Below are 17,775 nucleotides of genomic sequence, written 5' to 3'. Positions count from 1 at the left end.
GATTTTCTTATCGGATAGCTTGCTCTTTTCATCCATTGTGTCATTTTGATTGTTGTAAAGTTTAATATATTTTGGAATTGATTGCATTTGCATGTTCATCGAAGTCTCGGATTACGTTTTTACTTTTAATGATATTGACTTGCAATTATGATAGTTTTAATCAATGAATAATTTTTTAAGCAAGTAAATATTTTACAAAACAAACTTGAATGAAAAGGAAATTATTTTGAATTATGTGAAGACTAATTATTATATCTTAAACAATGTTACATACATACTTTATGTATAAGTAATATATACATACATATGAGTTTAAATTATTCAATATTCTAGGATCAACAATCACTCTTTTCATATAGTGGGTTTCACTAAAAATTTAATTAACAAAATCCATTTTTATGTGAGAAAGGGTAACATGTGAATGGTTAAGTAGGCTAGATAGCTGTAGTAAGTGAAAGTTGATATTCCAAATCCCATCTGAGGTGACGATCCATAAGAAAACATATAGTTATCAAATTTCACATCATTATCAAAACACACATTGTTTATGTAGCACAAACTCCTGACATAGTTTTCGTAGTTGAAACCAGTAGAGCAGCGTACAGGTTTCTTTATCAAATCAAACTGGTTTTGCAATGCCAATGTTTTACAAACTGATCAATCCTTCATAAGCACTTTCCAGAATGGAATTTAAACTAGATCGTCCTAAGCATCTCGGCCCCTGTCTCAGTTGATAGGAAGACGCTGTCAATGTACTGCAGAACAACTTTTGCCGCATTAATGTACTTGTGAATATGCTCCTTCAATGAATCCTCTGATAAAAGCAAAGAAAATTCAGAAGAACAAAACCAAATAAGGAAGTCAATTTTTGGTCGAGTGAAAACTTATTCACTACTGGTGTAATCGTGTTTATCATATATGTCGAACAATAGCATGATTAAAACTCAGATATCGAAATTAAACTATTAGAAATGTGAGAAAAATACTCTGCATTATCATCAGTGTATAGCTGTATAGGAATTGCCTCAATCTATGCCTTCACCTGGTTAAGGTTAGCACGCCAGATTTGGGCCAAACATGTCGACACATGACATTCTAAATTTCCAATAGTGTATATATCAAGATGGATTACGAGATACCAATTTGACTTTGAATACTAGATATTGAAACCGTACGTCTAGGTGTGTGAGATTGTTTGAAAATGTTACTTAGTTGACCATGAACCACACTCAAACTCGATACATTTGGTCTACTTGTAAAACACACATGATTGTGACTTGTGAGCAATTTGAATAGAGTTACCAAATAGAAAGCAAAAGCCTTCGATGGAACAATAGATCTTTAGATTCATGGAAATAGGACTTCAATAACACTTGTATCCTTTATGCTCAACACCATATCCAAGGAAGACGTAGAGGCGGGAACATGATTGACTGATTGTAGTTTGGTTTGTTCCTGAGATTGGAGCACGACAAAATAGAAGAACCATACTCCTTAAGTTGACTATTAGTGGGAGAGGTCCCAAATAATTGTTCATATTGAGTTTGGTCATTGTTTGTGCAACAATGGGCATTGATTTTTCAGAATGGTGCAGTAATAAATGCAATTAGAATCATAGCTTAAACAGTAACCAGAATGTATAAAAGTTTATATTTGGACAAACTAAAACTAGCAATGTAACGAGGAATTCTTACCATCTTCATTTAAAATCTTCAATAAGAGGTCTGGAGGAGGAAGTTCTTCCAATGCACCAAGCACAATATTCTTGGACAACCCGATGGACGAACTGAAACATTCACCGGCAGTCCATCCAGGATATGGAACAAAAACTTGCTCATAAGCTACTGCAAATGTCTCAACAAATGTATTTTGCCTGTCATAAAAAAAGATCTATGAAAAAATAGTTTGCATATATGCAAAGCCAATAGTTGTATTACATGATAAAATTGTATTTAACTTTGCTAAAACCCTAAAATGGGTCTTAATATCTTTTGTTTATTAAGGAGAAGTCAATTCATCCCTGAATTTCAATACCATTAATTTGTTGATACCGTATATTTTAACTGTCTAGCCTCTTAATTTTGATGGAAGTTTGATTTCTAATTTCAGGGACATAATTTCATGGTTCAAATGGTAGATCTTTTTTTTTTTGTTGTTGGGGGGGGGGGGGGTCGATGCAGCGATCTTCAAGGGTTCTAATACGGCTGGAATAGGAGTCATTATTCGTGACTGGGGTGGCCATGCCATTGGAGCATTATCCATGTCAATGCCGTTGGCTAACTCAGTTTCGGATATGGAAGCCTTAGCGTGCCGTCGGGCGGTTCAATTCACGGCAAATCTTGGTCTTCACAGAGTTATCTTCGAAGGAGATTCGGCGATTGTTATCAATGCGGTTTCACAGGAAAATGCAGCATTGTCTTCGTATGGTTTTATTGTGGAGGATATTCATACTCTTGTATCAGCTTTCCTATCTTTTGAGTTTGTCCATGTACCTCGTAGTGGTAATATCGTGGCTGATGCCTTGGCCAAAAAAGCCAAGGAATTGGTTGGTTGTCAAGTATGGTCTACTGTTATGCCTGCTGACATTGCCCCTCTGGTGGGCTTTGATGTTCATTAATCCTTTTTTCTTTCAATAAAGCCCAGACTGAGGGTCTGGTTTCTCAAAAAAAAAAAAAACTTCGCTACAACCCTAAAATGGGTCTTAATATCTTTTGTTTATTAAGAAGAAGTCAATTCATCCCTGAATTTCAATACCATTAATTTGTTGATACCGTATATTTTAATTGTCTAGCCTCTTAATTTTGATGGAAGTTTGATTTCTAATTTCAGGGACATAATTTCATGGTTCAAATGGTAGATCTTTTTTTTTTTTTTTGGGGGGTCAATTTTCATTAAGATGACCAAATATGCTTAATTTTTAAATAAAATCCAACCACTTAATTGGATTAAGTTTGATAACACAGTAAAGACCATGAAATTCCCATCAATGTGATTGTTCATAAACAAAATTAGGTTTGAATCGAGTGAGATATCGCAAAAATAAATAAATTACTCAATTAAATATTTATTTTAATATTTCTTAGGAAACGTGTTTTATTGTTGTAAAATGTGTTTGGATTCTACGTCCACGGTTGTGTTTCGCGTTTCACGCGTTTTCTCTTTTTTTGTTCTTTTTTTTTTTTTAGCCCGCAATTGTTAACAAGTCAACTGTGAACAGTGCTCTTGTGCACTATTCACGAGTCCCACAAATTACACTTTCAGCAACTTTTTTTATTAAAAATGGGTCTCACAGTACTATTCACACATTTAAAAATTATTTCGTTACAGTGTTTTCAGTTTTCAGTTTTCAGTTTCAGCAAAATAAGTTCTATCCAAACGGACCCTTAATTTCCTTTGAAATGTCATTTTGAATTCTTATGGAGTTTGTGCTCTATTTTTTTTTTTTTTTTCCTTTGGCTAGATGAATCCCACTATTTTGGAAAAAATTATCATTTCACTGATTTAAGATGCACACCTTGAAGCCTTATTTTAATTGTGGGAAATCATTTGACTTTTCATGGAGTAAATTATTTTTATTATGTCCAATCAATTCGTAACGAATTTTCATGCTTAATTAAATTGGTCCTATATAAATTTTATTGGGAAGATACATTTTTTTTTTATGAAGGAAAAATCTATATTAACAAGAAAAAAAGGAGACAACAAAAAACACATTAGCTGCCAGAATCACCCCAAACAACAAAAGCAAAATTAGGGAGGCAGCAACCAAAATCAAAAGATCCAAACAAATTACAAGACAAGGACCTCTTTGCTAGATAATGGGCAGCCATATTGGCTGATCTAGGAACCCAAGTGATAAAAACATTAGACAACTCAGAAAGCAGAACCTGCATCTCCAAAACTATAGATCTAATCCTCCAAGGTGAAGCTTGACTAGGATTCATAAGAGCATCACAACATATCTTAGAGTCAGACTCAATGTAAATACCCTCAAATTCTAACTTGGCTGCCAACAACAAAGCCCATTTCACTGCATCAGCTTCAGCTTGAAGAGGGAAAATTCCTTCACACAGTTCCCAATTTATTAAGACACATGTCCAAGTTTGATTAAAGTACAATTTTTATTTTATTATTTCTAGTTGCAACCTTGCGTAACATGTGAGAATATATAACTATTTTCCAATAAAGTGTAATATATTAAAAAAAAAAACATTTTTTTCAAGTATTGTCTTCTTTTTTTTTTTTTTTTTTTTAAGACTTCTACAAGTAATTTTAATACACAATAAAACATATATAGTGCCGGTTTGGATAGCACTTCTTTCCACTGAATGTGGCGTTGCGTTTTAATTTTTTTTTTTTTTTTTTAGCTGGACTTAATGACTTTTGAGGGACAAGAAGTACTGTGCATGAATAGTGTGTGCACTCAAGCACTGTTCATGCATTAAAAATATTAAAAATGAGTCCCACGATACTATTCATACATTTAAAAATTATTTTGCTACAGTGTTTTAAGCAACAATCAGTTTTCAGCAATAATAAGTTGTATCCAAATGGACCCATAGATTCCTAAAATAAAGAAGAAGACCTACCTCAAAAGTGTGAAATCAAAGCTTGATTGTTGACTGTTCCCCTCAATTGATTGTGCAGCAACTCTTACCACATAAACAAAAAAATTAGTAATGTTCAACTAAAAGCCAAAGACCTAAGAGAGGCCTGGGCCGAGCAGGGATAAAATTGAACTACAGACCTCCATCGGGTGATTTTGGCATTCATAGGAGCATTTTGATTATTTTTGTGAAGTTTTGGCGGCCTTGTAGCTTAAAAAATCAATAATGGTGGAGCTGTAGATCCGGCTAATACTCAGCAAAGTAAAACTCCAAATCTTGGATTATTGCTGGATGTAAGAGTTTGCCATTGGATGACTACTCTATCACTGAACCGGTAAATAAAGTTACTGCTAAAAGTCCAAGAATATTGCTAAATGAGTAATACTTTGCATTCAGACCAGTCGAGTTGTCGTAGAACAGACATAATTGTTATTGAACAAATTTTGTTGATACTAAATGGGTCACTTCACCACGAAATGTGGCTTTTGCCAAAGAATTAAAGCAATAGTTATGTATTGTATTGTTAGCACTATCGCCAAAGTGCACCTAAGCTAAGGTAAGACTCTTAAGCATCTTTTTTATTAATTCATGCAAACTACTTTTCTTATTTTAGTAATTTTCTAATATTTTTTCTTTTCTTATTCTAGTACTTTCCTTATATAATTAAATCCAATTCAATCTTCCTAATTCATCACCAACAGTTTGCTATGTCATTTATGTTTCTTTCCATACGTTACTTAGGCATGAATATTGTTTATTAATACATCTCGTATTTTCATTAGGTTATAAAATGGCAGCCTTCTTTGAGCATTTGACAATGAATGAATTTTGAACTTAGTGACCATTTGGGAACAAATTATCTAGCTTTTTGCTAAAAATGTGCTAAACTATACTTATACCTTGAAAATTTTTGAAAAAGTAAAAAAATGCAGAAAAAAATGAAGTTTTAAAAAGTTATACATAAAAACTAAAAACTAAAAACTGAAACTGATGTCAAACGAGTAATGCTAGAGATATAAACTTTTTATAAAAAAATTTATAAATTACTGATGTGATGAGTGATTATTAATAAATGAAAAAATTATGCTAATAATAGGCCTAGATAAAAACTAATAAGAAGTTAGTCACATCAATAATTTGTAAAAATGTTGTAAAACAGTTTGTGGTTATAACATTACTTGGTATCAAACAGGCTCTTAATGTCATCTCTTAAACCCGCATTCAAGAACTAACCAATCAAATCTCAATGTGTGGCAAGGTGAAAAAAAAGGAAACTTTTACACACTTGAATCATGACACACTCACTAATAATTAAAATAGTTTTGAAAATTTCTTCACCAAAAAAAAAAAAAAAAAAATTGATGATATTAATAAGATATTTTTATTCACATATAAATCTAATTAAAGTAATGCTACAATTACAACTGTTAATTTTCCGATCTAACCTAGTGCTGCTCTTCAGTCAATGGTGGGTTATGTTTTCAACCACCTAATAGGCTTAGGTCGGGTTCAAGTTAAGTCCAAACCCAACTCAACCCAATTCATGAACACCCTTAATTAATTAAGTTTTTTTTTTTCTTTTTTTTTTTTTCTTTTTTTCTTTTTTTGAGAAGAACCCTTAATTAAGCTTGTTAAATTAAAAACAAAGATTTATTTTTAATGGAAAACACACATAATTAAGATAGGGAAAATCGATGATTTGACGTACCGGCCGCTAGTAAGAATTTGCTCAAGCACTTCCCTCGCCAAGTCAATTATACGCCTAAATCGCGCCAGGGTTCTGCATGGGCGACCTTTATCCCCCGCAGTACAATTCTTGATTTCACTTTCCACTAAATCCTGTATTGTGTCGTATTTCTTTGAGGCTTCCAAAAAATGATCCACCTTTGGTTATATTACATATAAGGAGAGACAGAGTGAGCAAACTGAGGGCAGTAATATTCTATGGTCGAAGCAGATATATTGTAAGTTATAATCAAAACTATATATTCTATAGTTCACACACCTTGGTTTGGGGGTCCAGGTCCGGAAACTTAACAGTGATGCCAAGGTAGAAGATAGCAGTACAACTGTTACGGCAAAACTGAACCAGGTCGCTGACCTTGATGTGTGGATTGTCCGAGTTTACAGTATCGGCGAGCACCTGAAGTGAATCTGCCAACTTCCTCACGGGATTGTCCCGTGTCGCCATTGCAAGAGAGCTAGATCACGGTTCACACAGAAGGTTAGCTTGTTTTTGTAACAATATAGCAGCGTGTAGAGAAGTGTGAATAAGCTAGCTGCACAACTAGTCTGCAAAATGTTTTTGGGACATGATTTTTATGATGAGTTTTCAAAAACAGTGCAGTCAAATAAGTTTCTCTTGGTTCTTACTTTTGCGAGTGTGGGGAGCGAGCCAAGAGCACAATGAGCTGCAAACTTTCATTAATGAAAATCTTAAAAATAAAATAAAGTAAAATAAAAATAAAAATTAATATATATATATATATATATATTTTTTTTTTTAAAGACCACAATAGGTTGAATGACTTCACATTGACTCAAAATAGTGCATCCATAGGAAAACATAACACACGTATATTACTCGAATTAAAAACATGAAGCTCAAATAAATAATTTTAAGGGGTTAACAAGGTTAACCTGGACCAAAATTCCAAAGTGGAATCTTTAGTGATGAATATCCAAGCAGTTTATTTCTCAGCAAATTAATGTGCAAATTAAAAAGAAACAAGAGTTGTGTTAAATCCAAGCATTTATAACACATTCTTGGCCCATTAGTATAATAATATTGGTCATGGGCTAAGAAGATGAACCTAATGGATGAGGTACCCAAGGTGGGCCTTGGATCCACAAAATGCATGGTTCGAAACTTCAAATTCTTCTTAGGTTCGAAACTTCAAAATGCATAAATATGCATATATGTTTTCATAATATATATACACACACACGTACATATGTTTGTGTGTGTGTTGATATCCATGTTTGCACACAAAGAAATGATAAATACGTAAATATGCACGTAAACATATATTATGAAACATAAACATACAAACATTTATATTGGCGAGAATATAAAAACACACACATATATTCCATCAATAAGTAGTGTGTTTATATTTGTTAGGAAAAATTTTATATAACTGTAAATAAATTTTAACAAGTACAGTGGAAGCACAATTACACAAGAACACAAATATTTACGTGAAAATCCTTTCTCCTTGAAGGGAAAAACTACGGAACAAACTCCGAATAATTTCACTATATTAAATAGAAATTACAACACTTAGATATACAACTTGAGCAAAAAAAAACTCTCTTTTTCTTTTCACTCACTGCTCTCTTTCTCATTGTGTATCTCTCACAATTTTCTCTTGCTCTCTATTTTTCTGTTCTCTTTTGCTTGCTCTTACTCACGCAGTTCTTCAAGGCTGCACCAGTCCTCACACTCTGGGACTTCACTCTTTTACACTTCCTCAAATGGCCGAATGGCCTTAGAGCATCCACAGTGGATGCAAATTTTCCTTATATTTTGAAAAAAAAAAAAAACTTATTTTTTCTATTTTACATACTCATTTTTATAAAATATTCATATTAGTTTGTCTATTCAACACCTTCTTTTATTTAAATAATATTTTTCTCACTTTTTATTATTATTCACAGCCACCCATGGTCAGACCAACTTTAACACACATGCCAAAGTATATCTGATCTTTATCTCTTTCTTTTTCTTTTTCACTTTCTCCTTCTTCTTTTCTTTTCCTTCTCCTTCTTTCTTCTTTTTCATTTTTTCTTCTTCAGCTTCTTCGTCCTTCTTCTTCCTTTTCTTCTTTTCTTCCTTCAACGTGTCTCACAAGTTTAACATCACATCTTCATTTATATAGCTTGACTTTTGTACATCCCTTCATAAATGTTGATGGTTCTTCTCTTTCGGTCAAGCTACCAACAAACTCATTTCACTTTGCTGACTTCTCACCACTTGTCCAACTACCTCTTTAATGAGGTGTTTTATTAAGTGTGGGCTGGACCCACGGTACTATGATGTTTCCAACAATATTTTCATCAATATAAACATGCAACTACATATATATATATATATATATATANGTTGTTGACATATCATTTCTCTATATATATATATATATTATATATATATATATGAGATAGTTTCAAGTTATACATGGTGTAACCCTTAAAAGAGTTACACCTTTTTTATAGCGTAAATTTCTAATAAATCCAACGGTTGAAAAAATAGTAATAAATGATTATTACTCTCCACCTTATTTTTCTAATTAATAATATTTTTTCTCTATCCTCATTTATTATTTTCCATAGACCTCATTGAATGTTGTTTAACTGTGTCCCTTTCTTCCTAAAATTGCTGGATGTATTGAATTTAGGCAAAAAACAAAGACTAAAAAAGTTAAATTTTTTCTCTCAAAATCCTTGGGTGTCGGCCTGCTGCATATGAGGTTCTCAGCAATGAAGAAAAACGAACAGGGTGGTTTCAACTTTGGTGGGGGACAGCCATTTACATTTACTTTAGAGGGAGGCTTCCCTGGTGGTGGTGGATTTGGTGGAGGATTTCCAGTTGGGTATGAATTCCACTTTTGATTTCAGTGAAGAATGGACTCCTCTTCCCTCAGGTTCACAAAGAAAGAAAAGTGTGGTTTTATTGAGGAGCCCAAATACCAATGTGACTAATTACTGACTGGTACATGGCGGTAAATATATAGGCAATCCAGAGAGGCTTGTTACTTGAAAAGTGTTTCCCTTGAGAAAGATTTAAAGATATATAATTTGTGATTTTATAAATACACTATGCCTGCCAGAACTACCCCTAAACAATTCACAAAATGAGCAAGAGCCTTGTGGTTTCCAGTTTCAACGCATTATAGCAAAAACACATGACAAAACTCAAATCTATTGAAGACAAAAATAAAATAAAGAAGGAGCAGGACAAGAAGAGTGTTTATGTAAAGAAAGCATCAGATTTTGTGGAGTGCCAGTCAACGAGAGAAGGTGGCAGAGTGTCAAAACTGTGTTCTATAATAAAAATAATTTTCGTTACTAAGCTTGCAAAAGTTTTTTTTTTTTTTTTTAAAGAAAGAAAGGGACACAGTTAAATAACATCCAATGACGTCTATGGAAAGTAATAAATAAAGATAGAGAAAATTAGTTATTAATTAGGTAAATAAGGTGAAAATCCTTAATCATTTAATGCTATTTTTTCAACCGTTGGATCTATTAAAAATCTACAGTACAAAAAAATACCAGATGTAACTTGAACCTATCTCTATATATATTGAGGATAATATATAAACACATAAACATAAGTATATTAACGCAAATGGACACATAAATCTATAGCTCAATGGAATTGAGACACATAAATGTGTACGTTAACCGAATCGAAAATACACAAAACATATACACATACTTACCTATGTGTTTACATATAAATGTGTACATTAATGAGATTAAAAAAAAAATGATGGAATTCGTTCCTTAAAAAACGGATGGAATTCAAAATATCAGGATATACCCTTTGGCGGATCCTTAGGTTCGTATGACAAAAATGGCCTAACCCCACACGAGACCCTAACCACGGGTCAAAGACGAGGTATTAATTTTCGGGCATGCATGAAAATGGGTTCACACATTAGTCTAAAAAGAAGGTGACTAAATGAAGGAGGCACGGAAGAGTATGTCTGTTTGGCTGGGGAATGGAAAAGTAAGAGCGTAGAAAATATTTAATTTTTCTTAATGTGTGTTAGGTTGAAAGAATAGAAAAGTGAAGAGCTGAAAAACTATTTTGTTTGGAAAATGAAGGTGACATTTTTTCTCATTATAGTACGTAATGTTGTTAGGATAAAGAGTTTTCTCGCTCCTTTTTCGTTTTCCTTTGGTTATTACTAAAGAGTATTGAGAACGCCACACTGTGGTAAACATGTGTAGTACGCAGACGCCAGCTTATATCTTTCAACATATATGACAATAATGGACTTATTTATGTCCATGTTAAGAAGCATAAAATCATGAGTAGTGCTATTAATTGCTACTACTACTACATAGGCAAAAATTTTCACAACAAATAACTTTTGAGTGGGTAGGAAATTTTTCATATGGCCTACTACTTTATTATATTCGTTATTAATTACTTGTTATCTAAATAATTGTCAAATATGTTATAACTTAAGATTTATTGTAAATTTTATACAAGAAAAAAAAAAAAGATCAAAGTTTAATTGTTTTTTTTTTTTTTTGTTGGCATATTGATTTAAAATAATTCGAAAGGCGCCAAATTTTTATAAAAAATAATATAAGGAAAGTGTTCGATTGACCAAGTACTGAGAAGCTATGTATTATTTACTGTTCTCAGAAAATGAATTCACTATAAGGTCGATTTTTTCTTAAGGGCCCAGTTTACGCGTGAGGACTGAGGAGTAGATTTTGTATGTGAAATGTTAGACCGCAATGACCGGTATGATTGTAACTTGTGATAAAGTTCAAAGAATATTTTACATCAAAAAAATAAAAATAAAAAAGTTCAAAGAGTTATTCTCGGTTTCACACAAAAAAATTCAATGATACAGCAATGTAAAATCAAGACTTTATCAAATCAAAGTCTCCTCTGATTCCACGTCTTGTACGCTTATATCTTTCAACCATAAAGGTGGACTTATATTCGTGTCCATGTTAGAAGCATAAAACTATATGCACAAGAATAAAGGATCAATGTTTAATTAATTTTTTGCTTTTTAGCCGGCGTATTAATGTACAATAAATCGATGAACATTTCACACATTCCCTTTTCCTTTTTCCTCTTTGTTGTGGTGTGAATAGCAGAATTGATTTTAGGCAACCTCTGGGAAAAGAGGGGAAATCTGCAGGAAAAATATATCTGAGTGAGTGAGGAATCTCAAGAATGGAAAAGTGAGGAATTTCGTAGGAAAAAGAATAATTTTGATAACTGAAGGAGTGGTGAAACTTGAAAGACTAAATATGGTTTCTTTTCTTTTCTTTTCTTAAAAAAAAAAAAAAAAAAAAAGATACTTTCTAGAAAAGTTAAAAATGTGTGGACCTCTCTAAAGATTTTTCTGAGAAGAACCTCTCTAAAGATTAAAATTTGTTATTTTTCTTTTCTCCAAAAAAAAAAAAAAAGATTGGTACTTTTCTAGAAAAGTTAAAAACGTGTAAACCTCTCTTTGAACTTTGTAGGATCATGGATATCTAAATCTATTGCTATTACTTTGATCTACCATTTATTCTCAAAAAGAAAAAAGAAAAAAAAGAAGGGCTTTTGGAACAGCATTCGTTAAGTTGAATTGTTTATAAATTATAATAAAGGGTCTTAAAAACTATAAAGCATCAATATGTGGCACTTGAAATTTCGAAGAGTTGTATGTCAGCGTCACACCAAAAGCAAGCCCTTCTTCAAAATATCCACTTGCTTGAATTCACCTTCCTAATTCGTCGGTAACTTTTCTCAGTCATATATTGGCAACCCCTTTCACGTCTTCCTTTCACCTTCAGATCTTTTTTCTCATCCATCTACTCATAGAGATCCAATGGCGCTTGTAACCAGCAGAGGAGCCTCCTCTTCCGCTTTCACTCACCGATCAAAGAACTTTGATGTCTTCTTAAGTTTTAAAGGTGAAGATACTATCTAGTTTCACGAGTCACTTGTATAACGCTTTGTGTCAGCAGGGTATTCACACCTTCATCAATAATAATCTCCTAATTGGAGAACAAATTTCTACTGAACTTTTTAAAACTATTGAAAGTTCAATATTTCAATAATCGTATTTTCTGAAAACTATGCATTCTCTACTCGGTGCTTGGATGAACTTGTCAAAATTCTTGAGTGTAAGAAGAATGATCAATTGGTGCGACCAGTTTTTTATAATATTTGATCCATCAGAAATTCGTAATCAAAAAAGAAAACTGATGGGACTGACGAAGTTCATGGACTTACTGACGATTACATCGACACGGACGAATTCAACCTCTGGCTAGGTGCATCAATGATATGCATTACTGACGAAGTAATCTAGGCCATTCAATGCAGGCAATCAAACCCAAGAGCGGTTACAGAGACAACTATATGATCCGTTGGAGGATATTGAAGACACATTATACAGCCCCAGACGTTACCAAAAGGAGCATTAAGACCTCCATAACTACTCCAACGGCTAGAGGCCATAAGGACATATATAAGCCTCCCACATTAGCCAAGAAGAGGTAGATACACACAGAAAACTCACTGAGATCTTTCTCTTGAATTTTTTCCAATTGCATTATATTGTTTAAGTACTCTCTTACTAACTTTGGCATCGGAGGCGTCGTGGCAGGCACCACACCGGTGTTCATCTCAAAGGGCTGGAAGATCGTCTCAATCCATCGAACAAGCACTGACGAGTTTACACTCATCAGTAACGAATTTTCATGCTTAATTAAATTGGTCCTATATAAATTTTATTGGGAAGATACTTTTTTTTTTTATGAAGGAAAAATCTATATTAACAAGAAAAAAAAGAGACAACAAAAAACACATTAGCTGCCAGAATCACCCCAAACAACAAAAGCAAAATTAGGGAGGCAACAACCAAAATCAAAAGATCCAAACAAATTACAAGACAAGGACCTCTTTGCTAGATAATGGGCAACCATATTGGCTGATCTAGGAACCCAATTAGTGATAAAAACATTAGACAGCTCAGAAAGCAGAACCTGCATCTCCAAAACTATAGATCTAATCCTCCAAGGCGAAGCTTGACTAGGATTCATAAGAGCATCACAACATATCTTAGAGTCAGACTCAATGTAAATACCCTCAAATTCTAACTTGGCTGCCAACAACAAAGCCCATTTCACTACATCAGCTTCAGCTTGAAGAGGGAAAATTCCTTCACACAGTTCCCAATTTATTAAGACACATGTCCAAGTTTGATTAAAGTACAATTTTTATTTTATTATTTCTAGTTGCAACCTTGCGTAACATGTGAGAATATATAACTATTTTCCAATAAAGTGTAATATATTAAAAAAAAAACATTTGTTTCAAGTATTGTCTTCTTTTTTTTTTTTTTTTTTTTAAGACTTCTACAAGTAATTTTTTATCTTTTTATCTCTACAAATATATTATTTATTATTTTTTTGTGTTTAATTAATATTTTTTTTCGAAGTAAATCGAAATGAACTGAAGTAGATGGAAATAGACGAATTAGATAGAAGTGTGTCAAATGGACAAAAATGCTACATAAATTATGCTATATAAAATATTAAATAAACATCTAATAATTTTTTTTTTTTTTGAAAGCAATATCTAATAGATTTAGATTCATACAGTATTTTTTTTTAATTCAGTTTTCAATCACTTTATCCATATTATGCTATAATTTATACTTGAGCCAATATCCATCATAAAAATAAAAAATAAAAAAATAAAAAAATAAAACACTAAAATACACAATAAAACATATATAGATTCCTAAAATAAAGAAGAAGACCTACCTCAAAAGCGTAAAATCAAAGCTTGATTGTTGACTGTTCCCCTCGATCGATTGTGCAGCAACTCTTACCACATAAACAAAAAAATTAGTAATGTTCAACTAAAAGCCAAAGACCTAAGAGAGGCCTGGGCCGAGCAGGAATAAAATTGAACTACAGGAATTTAGATTACAGTCTCCATCGGGTGATTTTGGCATTCATAGGAGCATTTTGATTATTTTTGTGAAGTTTTGGCGGACTTGTAGCTAAAAAATCAATAATGGCGGAGTTGTATACTCTGCAAAGTAAAACTCCAAATCTTGGATTATTGCTGGATGTAAGAGTTTGCCATTGGATGAGTACTCTATCACTGAACTGGTAAATAAAGTTACAGCTAAAAGTCCAAGAATATTGCTAAATGAGTAATACTTTGCATCCAGACCAGTCGAGTTGTCGTAGAACAGGCATAATTGTTATTGAACAAATTTTGTTGATACTAAATGGGTCACTTCACCACGAAATGTGGCTTTTGCCAAAGAATTAAAGCAATATTTATGTATTGTATTGTTAGCGCGCACTATCGCCAAAGTGCACCTAAGCTAAGCTAAGACTCTTAAGCATCTTTTTTATTAATTCATGCAAACTACTTTTCTTATTTTAGTAATTTTCTAATATTTTTTCTTTTCTTATTCTAGTACTTTCCTTATATAATTAAATCCAATTCAATCTTCCAAATTCATCACCAACAGTTTGCTGTGTCATTTATGTTTCTCTCCATACATTACTTAGGCATGAATATTGTTTATTAATACGTCTCGTATTTTCATTAGGGTACAAAATGGCAGCCTTCTTTGACCATTTGACTATGAAGGAATTTCAAACTTAGCGTCCATTTGGAGATAATTTATCTAACTTTTTATTGAAAATATGTTAAAGTATACTTATACACCTTAAACATTTTTGAAAAAGTAAAAAAATATAAGAAAAAATAAAATTTTAAAAAACTATACATATATAAAAACTAAAACCTGAAAGTTGAAACCGATGTCATACATGCTCTTAATGTCCTCTCTTTAACCCGAATTGAAGAACTCCCCAATTAAATCTCAAGGTGTCAAGGTGACCCAAAAAAAAACCCTTTACACACATGAATCATGACACACTAATAATTAAAGTTGTTACCACCGCATTAAATGCATTGTAGCAACTTTTCTGGCCGCATCTATGTGGAGAAGACCCCTGAATAGTGCAGTCTCAACCACCACCATTCACAGAGAGCCAAAGAAGATACCTGATGGGACATATACTCGAGTGAAAACTTAAATGATTAACAAGTGTACGATCAAGATGGTCTGAAAGGAAACTATATAATGTAAAAGACCTCCCATAAGAGGGGGGGATTGGAGGATATAGAAAAAGAGGAGAGAAGAAGATTTACTGTAGCACTAAGGACTATATTAGCTTTCAGGAATAATAGTTCAATTCATAGTTCATCTCCTCAAATACCAATTGAATCAGATTTTAAGTGTGTTTTTGTGTTTATTCATTTTTTAAAATCCTTATTAGCCGTTGTTCAAATTCGTAAATAGCCTATCTCTTTCACCCACTCTCTACAAATTCATTGTATTGGACTCATTGGGCTCACATCTCACATCTTTTGGGCTTGGGCTACAAATCGTGACCCAACAATATTAATAAGATATTTTTATTCACATATAATCTGATTAGAGTAATGCTACAATTACAACTATTTTTTCGATGCCTCCTAGTGCTACTCTTTAGTCAATGGTAGGTTATATTTTCAGCCACCTAGTAGGCTCAAGTCGGGTTCAAGTTGAGTTCAAACCCAACTCAAACCAACTCATGGACACCCTTAATTAATTAAGTTTTTTCTTTTTTTTTTCTTTTTTTTCTTTTTAGAAGAACCCTTAATTAAGTTTGTTAAATTAAAAACAAAGATTTTTTTTTTTAATGGAAAACACACAGAATTAAGATAGGGAAAATCGATGATTTGACGTACCGGCCGCTAGTAAGAATTTGCTCAAGCACTTCCCTCGCCAAGTCAATTACACGCCTAAGTCGCGCCAGGGTTCTGCATGGACTACCTTTATCCCTCGCAGTACCATTCTTGATTTCACTTTCCACTAAATCCTGTATTGTGTCGTATTTCTTTGAGGCTTCCAAAAAGTGATCCACCTTTGGTTATATTACATATAAGGAGAGACAGATTGAGCAAACTGAGTGCAGTAATATTCTATATGGTTGAAGCAGATATATTGTAAGTTATAATCAAAATTATATATTCTATGGTTCACACAAACCTTAGTTTGGGGGTCCAGGTCCGGAAACTTAACAGTGATGCCAAAGTAGAAGATAGCAGTATAACTGATACGGCAAAACTGAACCAGGTCGCTGACCTTGATGTGCGGATTGTCCGAGTTGAATCTGCCAACTTCCTCACGGGTTTGTCCCATGTCGCCGCCATTGCAAGAGAGCTAGATCACGGTTCACACAGAAGGTTAGCTTGTTTTAGTAACAATATAGGCTATATAGCAGCGTGTAGAGAAGTGTGAATAGCTAGCTGCACAACTAGTCTGCAAATTGTTTTTGGGACATGATTTTTATGATGAGTTTTCAAAAATAGTGCAGTCAAACAAGTTTCTTTTGGTTCTTACATGATTTTACTTTTGAACACTTAGGGTCTGTTTGGATACTACTTATTGCTAAAAACTGAAAATTAAAAACAAAAAATATTGTAACAAAATAATTTTTATATGTGCGAATAGTATTGTAGAACCCAGTTTTAAAGAAAAATTTGTTGAAATCCGTGCTGGACAAGCTCAACTTTCACGCGTTTGAATTTATTCTTTGCTACTTGTGGCGAAAACCAAGCAAAGCTACGACCGGTAGGGCTGTCCAGACCCGACCGGCAACCGACAACCCAGCCAAACCGTCTGACGCCAACCCGATTTCGACCTGAACTGAAGGTCCAGTCGGTCGGCGGTGGGTTTCCGTTCATGAAAACCGACACCGACGAGTCGAGTGACGGGTTTGCATCTCCAAAACCCGAGCAACCCGAACCCGACCGGAGCTACAAAAAAATCCGGCCAAATCTAGAAAAACAAGCTAGATCCGGCGAGATCTCAACTAGATATAGCAAGATCTCGACCAGATCCAGTTAGATCTGGTGGGATTTAGCCATATTCGGCCAAATTCCAGCAATTTCTAGCCAAAAAAATGCAGATTTCATAAAAAAAATTCAGTTCCCGACAAAAATTTTCCAGTTTCCGGCGTAAATCACAGATTCTAGCGAATCTTTTTTTTTCAGATTTTGATGCCTTTTTTTATTTCCGGCAACCGACCGACACTATGTATCACCCGAAACCAAACCGACCGATTTTTCCGACGGTCGGTTTCGGGTTCCTCCGCCCCTCCACCCGACGCCGGCAGGTTGAGTCTGGGTTGGGGCTAAAACCAACCCGGCCCGACCCGTGGACAGCCCTAACGGCCGGTATTGATGCTTTGTGTTGTTAACTTCTTTTTTTTATTTTTTATTTCAAATAAATATACTTGCCAAACAAGCTCGGCTTTCACACGTTTGAATTTATTCGATGACACAGCCAGTCTTAATGCTTTGTTTTGTAATTTTTTTTTTTAATGGAAATACTATGTCTTACTA

At 33.5% G+C, this 17,775-nt stretch overlaps 2 protein-coding genes across 2 annotated transcripts; both read right to left on the bottom strand.

The window, feature by feature from the left end:
- Positions 1-395: 395 nt before the first annotated feature.
- Positions 396-16,780, bottom strand: LOC112024910 (accelerated cell death 11). Its single transcript, XM_065762448.1, has 5 exons — positions 16,418-16,780; positions 16,117-16,292; positions 14,121-14,183; positions 1,695-1,873; positions 396-814 (listed from the first exon to the last, which is right to left on the bottom strand). The coding sequence occupies exons 1-5, from the start codon at positions 16,568-16,570 to the stop codon at positions 696-698; spliced, it is 690 nt and encodes a 229-aa protein (XP_065618520.1). The 5' UTR covers positions 16,571-16,780; the 3' UTR covers positions 396-695.
- LOC136062428 (accelerated cell death 11-like) lies at positions 3,714-6,974 on the bottom strand. Its single transcript, XM_065761450.1, has 4 exons — positions 6,613-6,974; positions 6,316-6,491; positions 4,590-4,652; positions 3,714-3,840 (listed from the first exon to the last, which is right to left on the bottom strand). Exons 1-4 carry the CDS (start codon positions 6,796-6,798, stop codon positions 3,714-3,716), a joined length of 552 nt encoding a protein of 183 aa, XP_065617522.1. The 5' UTR covers positions 6,799-6,974.
- Positions 16,781-17,775: the final 995 nt, after the last annotated feature.

Source organism: Quercus suber, unplaced genomic scaffold (genome assembly GCF_002906115.3).
Source record: "Quercus suber isolate HL8 unplaced genomic scaffold, Cork oak 2.0 scaffold_19, whole genome shotgun sequence".
Classification (NCBI taxonomy): Eukaryota; Viridiplantae; Streptophyta; class Magnoliopsida; order Fagales; family Fagaceae; genus Quercus; species Quercus suber.
This window is presented reverse-complemented; position numbering and strand designations above follow the sequence as displayed.